At 33.8% G+C, this 14111-nt stretch overlaps 1 protein-coding gene across 3 annotated transcripts in view; it reads left to right on the forward strand.

Moving 5' to 3' along the window:
• Positions 1–14111, forward strand: part of LOC148947851 (uncharacterized) — a 70468-nt gene that overhangs the window by 38790 nt on the left and 17567 nt on the right. For all 3 annotated transcript variants that reach the window (XM_089095489.1, XM_089095490.1, XM_089095488.1), the window contains 2 exons: positions 3542–5555; positions 8677–8766. In XM_089095489.1, coding sequence (XP_088951615.1) covers positions 3542–5555; positions 8677–8766 — 2104 coding nt within the window. The remainder of the gene's footprint in view (positions 1–3541; positions 5556–8676; positions 8767–14111) is intronic.

The raw sequence follows: 14111 nt of genomic DNA on the forward strand, positions 1-14111 counted from the left end.
ACCCAGGTTGACACGCTAAATCTTTTGAATTTTATCAGATATTGAATTATTAAACCCAAATACCTTATAGACTAATACTCTACAATCCCCCCTCACCTCATAAAACACAAAAACATATAATTTTTGGCAATAGAATTGCCTCTTATCTTAGGGGCAAACTATATCTTATACAACGGCTTTAGAGGAGAGAAGGAAGACCAGATGCGTTAACCCCTTTCCATGCCCTAGTTTAAATCTCTAAGAGCCACGTATGTCTCACAGCACCACCAAGTTTGGCAAAGTTCCACCACACTTGGTCACCTTTCGCCAGGCTCAGAACGTGTCACCTGGTGTACGTGATCTCCGAGAGTCACCAACTCAGGAAAAACTTGACAGGCCATGACCCACAAAATACATCTTCAGCTAACCCGCGTAATTTTGCCAACCATCATAACATAAGGAGTAGAGTAGTAATATAAGGCCTTTGGCTAGATCTAAATGATTTATTGTTCAGCCCCTGTTCCTTTAGTCGATAACTTGTTTCATCGCTGGTTGAGACGAAAAGAGATTTCTTTTAATTTCAGGCTCTAGAAACTATCATAGGCAGCGCACTGGCCTAAGTAAAGAACGATATGGACACAATGTGTTTTTTTTTCTCCATACCCGGGCACTTCGTATCGAAGGAGTTGTCTAAGAAACTTCGAAAAGGGCTCATTCGATTGGAAATTGGAGTGGCTAGTGCCCTTTTTAATAGTCGAAAATGATTGGAGGGCAACTAACCCCCCCCCACGCCCATCATTCTCCCAAACACATCTAATCAAAATTTTGAGATAGCCATTTGGTTCAGCGTAGTTGATTTCCAGATAGAAAATATATTTTTGAGGACAATACTCCGCCAAAACCATCAGGGCAAGGGTTTTAAGTTATGCCCTCCCTGAGGGCATAAAAGTTCAATGTTGACACAATGTACAGTTTATTATTTTTTTATTTAAAGCAGGACATTTCATATAGAGGAGGTCGTCGTAGAGACTTCAAAAGGGGTTCATTCGATTGCAAATCGAGAGTTCTAGTACCTTTTTAATAGTCGAAAGTGAATGGAGGGCAACTAGTCCCCCCCCCGCACGCCAATCATTCCCCCAGAGACATACAATCGAAATTTTGAGATAGCCATTTTGTTCAGCGTAGTTGATTTCCACATAGAAAATATGTTTTTTAGGAGAACACTCCTCCAAAACCCTCAGGGCAAGCGTTTTAATTTATGCCCTGGGGGTATATAAGGTTTTTATAGAAGGCGTTGTCATAGAAACTTCAAAAAATGGTCATTCGATTGGAATTCAAAGAGCTAGTTCTTTTAATAGTCGAAAGTGATCGGAGGGCAGTGATTGGGGGGGTATTTTTTATGTCGAAGTGGCATAAAATAAAACACAACTTAATTAATAAATAAAGACACCAGTCAGATTTCGTCACCTCCGACAAAACGGGCTGACTAACATTTTCTAGTTATATTGTTGATTTTAGGAGGATGAAGCTAGATGTGGTTGATTTAAATGGGGTGGAGTCAGACTGGTTTGGGTTAAACAGCGATTGAGTTGAATAAGGGTTGAATTGCACTGAAGTTATTGAATAGGGGCTGAGCTGCACGAGGGCTGGATTACTCGGAGATTGGAGTTGAATGGGGTTGAATTACACAAATATTGAGTAGAGTAACGATTGAGTAGCATTGGGACTCAGTTGAATTGGGGTTGAGTTTCAAGAGGGACGAGCTAAACGGGGGTTGGATTTCCCGATGGTTCAGTTAAATGGAGGTTGGGTTTTTCGAGGGTTCAGTTAAACGGGGGTTGAGTTGGACGAGAGTTCAGTGAAACGGGGATTAAGTTGGACGAGGGTTTATTTGCACAGGCGTTGAGTAGCATGATGATTCAGTTGAACGGGGTTGAGTTGCAAGAGCCTTCACTTACTTGGGTTCAGATGCACGAAGGTTCAGTTACATTTGTCCATTTACACGGCATTCAGTTACACGAGGGTTCAGTTGTAATGGAAACTTCCTTCAAATATGCGTAAAAGAGCGTCACACATCTTTTTTACACTATTCACTTTTTTTTCCTTTTTTTCTGAGAATCTGATTTTCTATTCGATTCAAATGCTAAACTAGCATTATGTGCGAGAGGCACCCTTTCCTGTCAAAAAGGGTGCTTATTTTTATTTTGAGGGGACTTAAGTTTAGACATCTCTCTGGAAACTTTTAATTTTCTTTTAACTCCCTTTTATGGGCCTATTTTGCTGAAGTCGACACAGTTACAAATATATCCAAAACCTTTTAAGTGCTATCAGGAATTTGAAATGTATTTCTAATATATATTTTTTCCATGTAATTTTAATATCTGGACTCTACACTCCCCCAAGACTCTTAAGGAACCCTTGCATGCTTGTATTAGCTATTTTTATCCAATTTTTAACTCTGTATCCTTACTTTTATGAGGATTTTAAAATAATTATACTCTGTTCTACTAAGAAGGGTGATCTTAGACAACCCTTTCAAGCCTCTTAATTTCAGATTTAAATGCGGTAATGTCAAGAATATTACCTTTTTTTCAAATTTCAGGTTTTTTACGTCAATTTTTTAAAACAAAACACTTCTCAATTCATTATTTTAACAAAATGTCGTTTTTTCTTTCTTCCAATCCTCGTTAATTTCATATTTAAATGACTAAACCTGTCAGGTGTCAAAAATGCTTCTCGATTCTGGATTTTATCAGATCTATTCAAAGAGCAATTTTTTTGAGCTTGCTAGGGAGGAAAAATAATAGACCTTAAAAATACAAATTGGGTCAGTATGTTAAATTGTTTGGACAATAGCAGAAAAGAGAAACTATGCCACTGCATTTGCATTTTGCTACACTAATTGTACACGATATTTTTTATTTTTCATAAGAATGGCTGTTTGTTACTAGGGACTGGTGTTAATTTTCCGGGTAACTATAGTGTAAACTATAAAAATAGCAGTGGAACGACGATTGAACTAAAAAATTAGTCGGTGATACAGATTTTGATATCAAAAGTTCCAATCTTCAACTTTTCTGTGAATGAAAAAATAGGGTATTTTTTTATAAAAGAAAACGATAACCTACCAAATACCTTATCAATTAAATAGGTTAAGAGAAAATAACGTCAGTATATGGCCAAAAAATATTCGAAGGGCTCTGATATAGCCTAAATATGTTTCCTAAAAAGTGTGACAATACCTTTGAGCTACCATTGCGATCTGGTGGCTATAATTCATTATTCAGTTTTGAAAGATAATACAGCTGAAATTTATCACTCTCCTCAGACTGAGCGCACTTGACCAGTTCACAAAATTCCCACTCTAGAATTTTGGTTATCAAGATACTTCGGTGTTTTGGGTAAAAAAATAATTGTAACTTCATTCTTTTTGTCGCATGAAGAAAAACTAATAGGCTTAGATGTAATTGCTGTCAAACTGTTGTTGTCTATCTGAAAGATTTGAAACACTTCTGAGCAACCAGTTATTTTTACTTTTTAAAGAGTTGTTCTCCTTTTCCAGGCCCAGTTCTACCTCCCTTGCTGACACTATACTTATGGAACAATTGTTCCTGAAGCGCTCAAAGCTTGTAGAAGTTATTACTCAGGTGAAGGAAGAAAGGTCAAAGATTGAAGAGACAATAAAAGCTGCTTTTGAGTCTCTCGAGAGGGCAAAGGCATCAAAGGAAAGAATCAGCAAAGAAATGAATGATTTGCTTATAGCTAAACAAAGTAATAAACTACTCGAGTCAGAGTTCAAAGAAGTTAAACGGAAGGCCGAAGAAATCCAGACTGAAATGAAGGCATTAACTGATGTTGATCTTATCAAAAGAAACAGTTATTCCAGTAGACTTCAAGAACTTCAAGGCTTATATACAAGACTCCAAGAAATTAAAAACGAGATTGAAAATCATCGAACCAGTGTTTTATTATCTGCATCAGTATCAGTTCAAGAGGTTCTAATCGCTGAACAAATGAAAGTACAAAATTTACAGGAAGAATGTTGTCACCTGGAGCTTCAGAGAGATGAACTCAAGCTCCGACAAGAAAACCTGGAAAAACAGCTTGAAGAAAACAAAATAGAGATGGAAAAGGAATTAATGAAACAGAAAGAATTTTGCTCACTTCTAGAGAAAGATATATCAGTTGTATATACAACTGAAGTTACTTCTCCGTGCAATCGACGTGTAGAAAGTCTGTTTAAGAATGAAATGGCCCCAAGTCCAGATTCACAGACAACATTTACTGAACAATCCCTTTCCACTTTGAGTAGCTCTTCTTCTGAAGCTATTTGTTCCACTGTTAAAATGGAAAACCATGTTATTCAAGGTCCCTTAAAATCTGCTTATAGCACAGTAGAAAGAGAATGTCAAGATATCAATAAAACTGACTCAACCCGTCGTCTGGAATCCCCAGAGAACCAGCTGCCACAGGCTAGTCCAGATTCTAGGATGTCCCCTTCAAATGTGATGTCAGAACTGAATAATTTATGTTCGTCGGTTGGGCTTGTGAAAACTGAAGTTGTAAGTCGTCCTCTTGTGAATTCTGACGCTAGAGAAGATTCAATAGAAAGTAGAAAAGTGCTGAAATTAAAAGATGTTAAAAGAGAAATTTTATTTCCCAGAGAAACGAAATTGGCATTCAAACGTTTGGTGTCCCTCGTGTTACGTGCCAAGCCTGAAAAACCTGAAAACATTGTGCTACAAAAGGATTTTGTGGTTTCACTAATCAACATGGATGCTTGGCCAGAGCTTTACTCACAAGTACAACGGACAAATGTTCTCCTTCAGGCAATTCCATATTCTGTATTTATCGAAGACTTAGAAAAAATTCAAGCTTCGAATGATCCTTTACCTGATTCATCTGTTAGTCCTGAGGTATCTTCAGAAAATTTAGCCCTGCAGAATCCAGAACTAGTGTTTTCAAACTCAGCTCAGTCGTTGCCGGAACAAGCATCGTCTAACCATTTCTCTAATGCTTCTAATAATGTATCAGGTTCGAATTTATCAGAAATGCAGTACGAATATTACAGGAACTGCCATCAGAGACAATACATTCAGCAGCAAAATAGGCAAGGGTTTTATCAACCAAATTACCCCAATGATAATCTAATGTTTCACCAAGACAGTTCTGCAATTCAGAATTGGCAGCAGAATACGTACCCGTCACAGCTACTAAACAGTAGCATCAATCTTTCTTCTTGCTTACCTATGAGGAGCTATGCGGGAAACCCAACTTCAGATCTTCGGATTAATCAGGGAACACCTCATTTTCCTACAAGAAGCCAGGCACAAGCAAGACACCAATACATGAATCAGAAAATGCCAACCTTTTCTAAGCCTGACAACTCTTCTCTCCCCAGAATGAGGCTGGATAATTTAATGCAGCCAACTGCTCGCAAGTGGAACCACAAGGTTTTCTCCACTAATTCACGCCCGCAATACGCTCAGAACCACGCCATGGTTCAGCCTTCTTTTCCCGTACCTGAACCTCTTATGCAAAATGAAAATACAAACGTGATTTGGCAAGGATCAGCGGTAAGAATATCTAAATTAATTGCCTGTTTTGATGTGCCCAATCTTTTCCCCTGTCTAGTGATTCTCAAAAGTCTTATCTGTTGATATTTTTTTGAAGATTATAGCTTAAACTCTGAAAAAAGTAAAATTATGTATTCTTTTAAGTAATAAATACTGCTGTAACGGGATGAAAAATAATGATTATGGATGAAAATAAAAGTTTACCAAGAGACTGTTTTTATAATCCAAGTAATCCCTTAAAAATTTGAGTTCGACATGGTTTTTTAAGGGTACTGTTGCGCTTAATGGCACACACGAAAGAAGTCAAGTTTGGTTAATGCTAATAAAAAAAAAATAGGATGAATATATAATAGTTTAAAAACAAATTTAGGCTATACAATTGCACATTAGGGGGTAAAGCATAGCATATATTAAATACGTAACCTAACCTTGGTACCTCCCCCCCTAAACCCTAAAAACAAGAGTTTAAATATTGTAAATTCAATGTGAAACCACGCTCTTCGACCAATTTAGATTGCAAATACCCGCTTTACGGGTCTCTATCACTGCATTCCTTCGACAATCTATAGCGCTGTGTACCATTAAGCGTAACTGTACCTTTTTTAGTCATATTCGTTCGCGAACGCAAGCACAACATAAGACCAAGCTATATATCCCAATCGATGATTTCATTTGTTGTCTCAGAGCTTTGCAATATAGTGGGGAAGTCTTAGATCCATTTATTCTGGCTTCAACCTGTTCAGTCCTGTCTTATTAATCCATAAGAGTGATATTTCTCATTTTAAGGCTAAATATTTACTCGTGCTGAATGTGGTACAAATTTATTAGTTTTACCCCGGAATCGACAAGACTGAACCGTAACTGTAGGCTAACTTTTGCAATCTTCAGTAAGATGGAGCTCAGCAGCTGATTTTTAAGCCAATAATTGGACTAAGTTACTTTTAAATTATTTATTTAAATTGACCTGTGTTGGACAAGGAGATAAAAGCCTAATATATTACATAGGCATACCCTTTTCCACATTTCAAAGAAAGCACGTTCAAAAATTCAATACTAGTTCTTATCCGGGGCTATGAATCTTTGGTCTATGAATGGCTGATTTAAAGCAAATTAGACTTGGTTAGTTCAAGAAGTTTTAATTTTCGCGTTACACCCAAACGTCTTGAAATAATCTTATATATAATCTATATATATATATATATATATATATATATATATATATATATATATATATATATATATATATATATATATATATATATCCACCTTAGCTTTACTGTCAGTAGGTGAAGCCACATTTAGTGCAATTATTTTTAATAATTTCTTCTAATACAAGGACTACATCAAAATTTTGGATTCACACGTACATGTGACTTCATTTAGTGTGCTATTAGCTATATTGTGGGTTGTTTCTGTTCACCATAAATGTATTCGCAAGAATTTTACTAACAAATATATTTTTGCAAGCTAAAAGTCAGTTGTTTTGGAAGGCTGTGAGCAAAATTTTCTTTAAAATCTTAACGTTATTAAAGATAATTAGAAATGTATGATTGAGCTTGAGATTAAAAAATGAAGCTGAAAAAAAACTTAAGTTCCTCATTGAAAAAAAAAAATTACAAAAGACTTTGTGTTCTATAATTTGTTGCTATTGTCCGTTTTATATACTTATTTCGAATTTTTAAACACTGTTTTAGATCTTTGTTTACAAATTATTGTTTAATATTTTAATTTTGTCAAATCCTGTAAATCCAAAAAACTATCGCTAGTTATTGAAATGGTGGGAACACGCCTTTAAACATTGGAAAAATGAAGATATAGGACCTTAGCAATTTATAGTTTGCTTCGGTTCAACTGACCTGGATTTTTATCTCTGGTGTGATTTTTTATGACTTCGTTCGGTTAAATTTTTTCTGGTTTGTTGGTCTTATTTATTCAGTAAGAATACTTAGGGAAAGTCTGTACATACCTATAGGCTAAAAACATTTTCTTCTCGTCTGAAACTTTTCTAGCTATGAAAATAATCCAAAAGCAAAATTAAATCTGATTTCAGAAGTAACTGGTTAGTGGTATATTTATAGAACATTACATTTGCGCTTCTTCAAGACATTGCATTAGGAATAGGGGAATCCTCACGACGCTGCATAGGAATATAGGTGCTCCTTCTCAGTATTGAATTTCCGTCACATCTATACTAAATTTTTTTGCGGTTTAGTTTTTATCCCTCTTTTCTTCCTAATCTATGGCTCCCTTGCGGTTTTTTCTGCTTTACATAAGAAAAATATAGACATACGCTTTATCTGCGGTTGGAAACCTGGAATATTTACAAAAGACATTCGGATTAGAAAACCACGAAGCAAGAAAAATGGGAAATCATCCGCTTGTATTTCTTGTCAAGCTCGGAGCAGATACTATAACGACTAGGCCTACTAACAATTCACCGCGGCACCAAGCCGCCTGAGTCTAACATAGCTACGCATGCTCCTCTTCCATCCTGATCCATTCAAAGCATCCCTCTTTACACCATCCCAGACTACTGACATGAACAGATACTTCCTGGAAGTATTTCTTATTTAAAGTAGAAAAAACCACAAGTAAACCATAGTTTAGGAAAAAGAGATAAAGACCAAACCACGAAAAAATTTAAGATAAATGTGAACGCAATTCAATGTTGTGATGAAGCACCACAGAATAAATATTAAACAGTAGCGAAAATTCCAATACTCTTCATTAAAGATTTTTTGGACACATCAGTCGCACATCTTTCGTCATGGCTCAGCCTTTGCTATGATCTGATTGAATACCAACGATGCCGAGTAGAAATTGAAGCAATTGGGTGCTTTGGTAACTTACCAAAGTGCGCGCTGTGATATGTCCAATTTCTGAACCAAATTTTCGCTACTGTTTACTATGTATGCTGTGTGAAGTACCTATGGCCCTTTGCAATGTCGTGGAGAAGCGCATATGTGTGGTGTTATAAATATACCTTTAAATATTTATTTCAAGTACAAGGACAGTGAAAATGAAACCTAATTGTTTTAAATCTTAAGTTGAACTGGAATGAAATGAATGAACGTAACGAATAGTAATATGAAAATTCAGTAATATTCTACTTATTTTTCAGGGTGTGTGTGTCGTGTGCGGGAGGCAAGCAGTCCGTTATTGCAGTAATTGTCATTTGGTTGCTCACCTTTATTGTTCTGAAGCTTGTCAAGTAAGTAATACTGTTTGGCTGCATTTTCAAGTTTTTTTTTTTTTGTTAAAATACTAAGCCCATTGTTAACACTGCAGTAAGTTTGATTGATGAATTCTCTGTAGCCTCTGGTATTCTGCCTGATTTACTTCTATATCAAACATTATATTGAAACAATTTTCTCTTTGACAGAGTGTGTTCCAGAATTCTGCTGTCATTAATTAACATTTGTTACCTTTAGCCTGAAATGGTAGATAAAAACATGTTTATCCCGTAAAATACTTATAATAAATAAAAGGAGTGGGGGGGACATTGTAGTCAATTCCGATGTTATAACAATGTAATGTAATAATAAATTTAGAAAAACCTTAAAATCAAAATATTTGAAAATCTGTATTCTTTGAGCAAAAATACACAGAAAGCAATTTTGCAACTTATTTCACAACCTGAAAAGCAAAGCGATTCAACAACTTCGCAAGATAACCGTAAGTAGGAACCTATCATGAGCTCCCATCACTACATAATTTATGTATGTTTTTATGGTTTTTGTCACTGAGAATGAAAAAACAAGATTTTTCTCACTTTGATGTATTTTCATGGTTTCGATGAAATTGATTTACATAATCAAGGGGAATTATTGATTCATGAAAGGGGAGAGAATTTCTGAGAACTTGATTTACATAATCGCTAGGGGAATTATTGATTTACGAAAAGGGGAATAAAGAAACAAGTATGGCTTCTTTGATCTTAAGTCTGAGGGATAAACGCTCTTTAGGTAAGAGAGAAAAATTAATATTCTATTTTTAAATAAGGCTTCGTTAATCTTTAGTGTCAGGAATTAGAAATGACATCACTTGTTATCTTGGAATGATGCGGGAGTCTAAAGAGATAGAAATTCTATTTTTAAATACGGCTTCACTGATCTTTAAGTCGGAGAGATAAATTGATATTCTAACGAAACCTTAATAGTTTAGCTAGGAACATTTATGAGATGAAGAGATTAACGCGGGGAAGAGTTTCTTGAGAATTTCCAATGTGACAGCGCAATGATGCCGAAACAAAAGGAAGACGTAGAAATTACGTTTAGGGATTATTTGGGCAAAATAGTTTTGAGACATTTTAGGGAATTATTTAAGCGAAACCGTTTGAGGCATTTTAGAAGATGATTTTAGAAGATGATTTGGGGTGAAACTCTGTGGCCGTTATAATACACAAGTTCTATTTGAACAGTGTTGTGAGGTCCCCTACCACAGCCCCAAAGGGCCCTCCTACCCCAACCCCAAAGGGCCCTCCTATCCCAACCCCAAAGGTCCCCCCAACCCCAATGCCCCCGGGCCCCCAAAGGGCCCCCGGTGCCCACAAAGGCCCCCGAGCCCCCAAAGACCCCACCGGGCCCGCAAAGGACCCCCCCCCCCCGAAAGCCCCACCGAGCCCCTCACTTCCTCCCGCACTTATTGAATTTTTTTAAGTTTTTTCGGACTGAATTTTTTATACTTAGAAATTATCCAACATTTTTACGGTTTTTTCTTTAACCCATTGGCACAGAGTTTAGCCTAGAGTCTTAGCTTATTTTTAGTTAGAGTTGAAGTTTACTTTAGTTTTAGTTAAAAGTTTAGATTTTTAGCTTAGAGTTTTAGCCTATAGTTTTTGTTAGAGTTCTAGTTTAGTTTAGTGATAGTTAAGAGTTTAGTTTTTACCTTATAGTCTTAGCTTAGAGTTTCTGGTAGAGTTGAATTTTAGTTTAGTTTTAGTTAATAGTTTTAGCTTAGAGTCTTAGATTAGAGTTTTTTTTAGAGTTCTAGTTTAGTTTAGTTTAGTAATAGTTAAGAGTTTTGTTTTTAGCTTAGAGTCTTAGCTTAGAGTTTTTGTTGAAGTTCTAGTTTAGTTTAGTTTTAGTTAAGAGTTTAGAGTTTTAGCTTAGAGTTTTAGTTAGAGTTTTAGTTAAAGTTATAGTTTTAGTTAAGAGTTTAAAGTTTTAGCCTAGAGTCTTAGCTTAAAGTCTTAGCTTAAGAATTTTAGTTAGAGTTGAAGTTTACTTTAGTTTTAGTTAAGAGTTTAGACTTTTAGCTTAGAGTCTTAGCTTAGAGTCTTAGATTAGAGTTTTTGTTAGAGTTCTAGTTTAGTTTGGTAATAGTTAAGAGTTTAGTTTATAACTTAGAGTCTTAGCTTAGAGTTATTGTTAGAGTTCTAGTTTAGTTTAGTAATAGTTAGGAGTTTAGTTTTTAGCTTATAGTCTTAGCTTAGAGTTTTAGTTAGAGTTGAAGTTTACTTTAGTTTTAGTTGAGTTTTGACTTTTACCTTAGAGTCTTAGCTTAGAGTTTTAGTTAGAGTTCTATTTTAGTTTAGTTTTATTTAATAGTTTAGTTTTATCTTGGAGTCTTAGCTTAGAGTTTTAGTTAGAGTTCTAGTTTAGTTTAGTTTTGGTTAAGAGTTTTAGCCTAGAGTTTTAGCTTAGAGTTTAGTTAGAGTTAAGAGTTTAGAGTTTTAGTTTAGAGTCTTAGCTTAGAGTTGAAGTTTAGTTTAGTTATAGTAAAGAGTTTAGAGTTTTTAGCTTAGAGTCATAGCTTAGAGTTTTTGATAGAGTTGACGTTTAGTTTAGTTTTAGTTCAGAGTTTAGAGTTCTACCTTAGAGTTTTAGCCTAATGTTTTAGTTAGAGTTGAAGTTTAGTTTAGTTATAGTTAAGAGTTTAGAGTTTTAGCTTAGAGTTTTAGTTAGAGTTCTACTTTAGTTTAGTTTTAGTTAAGAGTTTTGACTTTTACCTTAGAGTCTTAGCTTAGTTTTATTTAGATTTCTAGTTTAGTTTATTTTTAGTTAAGAGTTTAAAGTTTTATCTTTGAGTCTTAGCTTAGAGTTTTATTTAGAGTTCTAGTTTAGTTTTAGTTAAGAGATTAGAGTTTTACCTTAGAGTATTAGCTTAGAGTTTTAGTTAGGATTGAAGTTTACTTTAGCTTTAGTTAATAGTTTAGAGTTTCACCTTATAGTCTTAGCTTAGAGTTTTAGTTAGAGTTGAAGTTTAGTTATAGTTAATAATTTAGAGTTTAGCTTAGAGTCATAGCTGAGATTTTTTGTTAGAGCTCTAATTTAGTTTTAGTTTAGAGTTTCGAGTTTTAGATTAGAGTCTTAGATTAGAGTTATCGCTATAATTTTAGTTTAGTTTAGTTTTAGTTGAGAGTTTACACTTTTAGCCTAGAGTCTTAGCTTAGAGTTTTTGTAGAAGTTTTAGTTTAGTTTAGTTTTAGTTAGGAGTTTAGATTTTTTAGATTAGAGTTTTAGTTAGAATTCTATTTAGTTTAGTAATAGTTAAGAGTTTAGAGTTTTAGCTTAGAGTCTTAACTTAGAGTTTTTGTTAGAGTTCTTGTCTAGTTTAGTTTTAGTTAAGAATTTAGAGTTTTACCTTAAAGTCTTAGCTTAGAGTTTTAGTTAGAGTTGAAGTTTAGTTTAGTGATAGTTAAGAATTTAGAGGTATATCTTAGAATCATAGCTTAGAGTTTTAGTTAAAGTTATAGTTTAATTAAGTTTTAGTTAAGAGTTTAGAGTTTTAGCCTACAGTCTTAGCTTTGAGTCTTAGCTTAGAGTTTTGGTTAGAGCTGAAGTTTAGTTTAGTTATAGTTAAGAGTTTGAAGTTTTAGCTTTGAGTCTTAGCTTAGAGTTATAGTTAGAGTTGAAGTTTAGTTTAGTTACAGTTAAGAGCTTATAGTTTTAGCCTAGAATCTTAGCTTAGAGTCTTAGCTTAGAGTTTTAGTTAGAGTTGAAGTTAAGTTTAGTTATAGTTAAGAGTTTAGAGTTTTAGCTTAGAGTCTTAGCTTAGAGTTTTAGTTAGAGTTGAAGTTTAGTTTAGTTTTAGTTAAGAGTTTTAGCTTAGAGTCTTAGCTTAGAGTTTTTGTTATAGTTATAGTTTAGTTTAGTTTAGTAATAGTTAAGAGTTTAGATTTTTTAGCTTAGAGTCTTAGCTTAGAGTTTTTGTTGAAGTTCTAGTTTAGTTTAGTTTTAGTTAAGAGTTTAGAGTTTTAGCTTAGAGTTTTAGTTAGAGTTTTAGTTAAAGTTATAGTTTTAGTTAAGAGTTTAAAGTTTTAGCCTAGAGTCTTAGCTTAAAGTCTTAGCTTAAGAATTTTAGTTAGAGTTGAAGTTTACTTTAGTTTTAGTTAAGAGTTTAGACTTTTAGCTTAGAGTCTTAGCTTAGAGTCTTAGCTTAGAGTTTTTGTTAGAGTTCTAGTTTAGTTTGGTAATAGTTAAGAGTTTAGTTTATAGCTTAGAGTCTTAGCTTAGAGTTTTTGTTAGAGTTCTAGTTTAGTTTAGTAATAGTTAGGAGTTTAGTTTTTAGCTTAGAGTCTTATCTTAGAGTTTTAGTTAGAGTTGAAGTTTACTTTAGTTTTAGTTGAGTTTTGACTTTTACCTTAGAGTCTTAGCTTAGAGTTTTAGTTAGAGTTCTATTTTAGTTTAGTTTTAGTTAATAGTTTAGTTTTATCTTGGAGTCTTAGCTTAGAGTTTTAGTTAGAGTTCTAGTTTAGTTTAGTTTTTGTTAAGAGTTTTAGCCTAGAGTTTTAGCTTAGAGTTTAGTTAGAGTTGAAGTTTAGTTTAGTTAAGAGTTTAGAGTTTCAGTTTAGAGTTTTAGCTTAGAGTTGAAGTTTAGTTTAGTTATAGTTAAGAGTTTAGAGTTTTCAGCTTAGAGTCATAGCTTAGAGTTTTTGATAGAGGTGAAGTTTAGTTTAGTTGTAGTTAAGAGTTTAGAGTTTGACCTTAGAGTTTTAGCCTACTGTTTTAGTTAAAGTTGAAGTTTATATTAGTTATGGTTAATAGTATATAGTTTTAGCTTAGAGTTTTAGTTAGAGTTCTACTTTAGTTTAGTTTTAGTCAAGAGTTTTGACTTTTACCTGAGAGTCTTAGCTTAGAGTTTTAGTTAGAGTTCTAGTTTAGTTTAGTTTTAGTTAAGAGTTTTGAGTTTTATCTTGGAGTCTTAGCTTAGAGTTTTAGTTAGAGATCTAGTTTAGTTTAGTTAAGAGATTAGAGTTTTTCCTTAGAGTCTTAGCTTAGAGTTTTAGTTAGGATTGAAGTTTACTTTAGTTTTAGTTAAGAGTTTAGAGTTTTAGCTTAGAGTTCTAGTTAGAGTTCTAGTTTAGTTTAGAAATAGTTAAGAGTTTAGTTTTTATTTCTTGTTGTATTTTTATCTTATTTTAGTTTTATTTTAGATTTTAGAGTTTTAACTTAGTGTTTTAGTTAGATGATAAGTTTTTTTTATTAATAGTTAAGAGTTTAGAGTTTTATATTAGATTCTCAGATTTGACTTTTATTTAAATTTGAAGTTTTATTTAAGAGTTTAGAGTTTTAGCCTAGAGTCTTAGCTTAGAGTTTTTGTTGAAGTTCTAGT

Source organism: Artemia sp. Qi Xiang Cuo, chromosome 10 (assembly GCF_049724085.1).
Source record: "Artemia sp. Qi Xiang Cuo chromosome 10, ASM4972408v1, whole genome shotgun sequence".
Taxonomy (NCBI): domain Eukaryota; kingdom Metazoa; phylum Arthropoda; class Branchiopoda; order Anostraca; family Artemiidae; genus Artemia; species Artemia sp. Qi Xiang Cuo.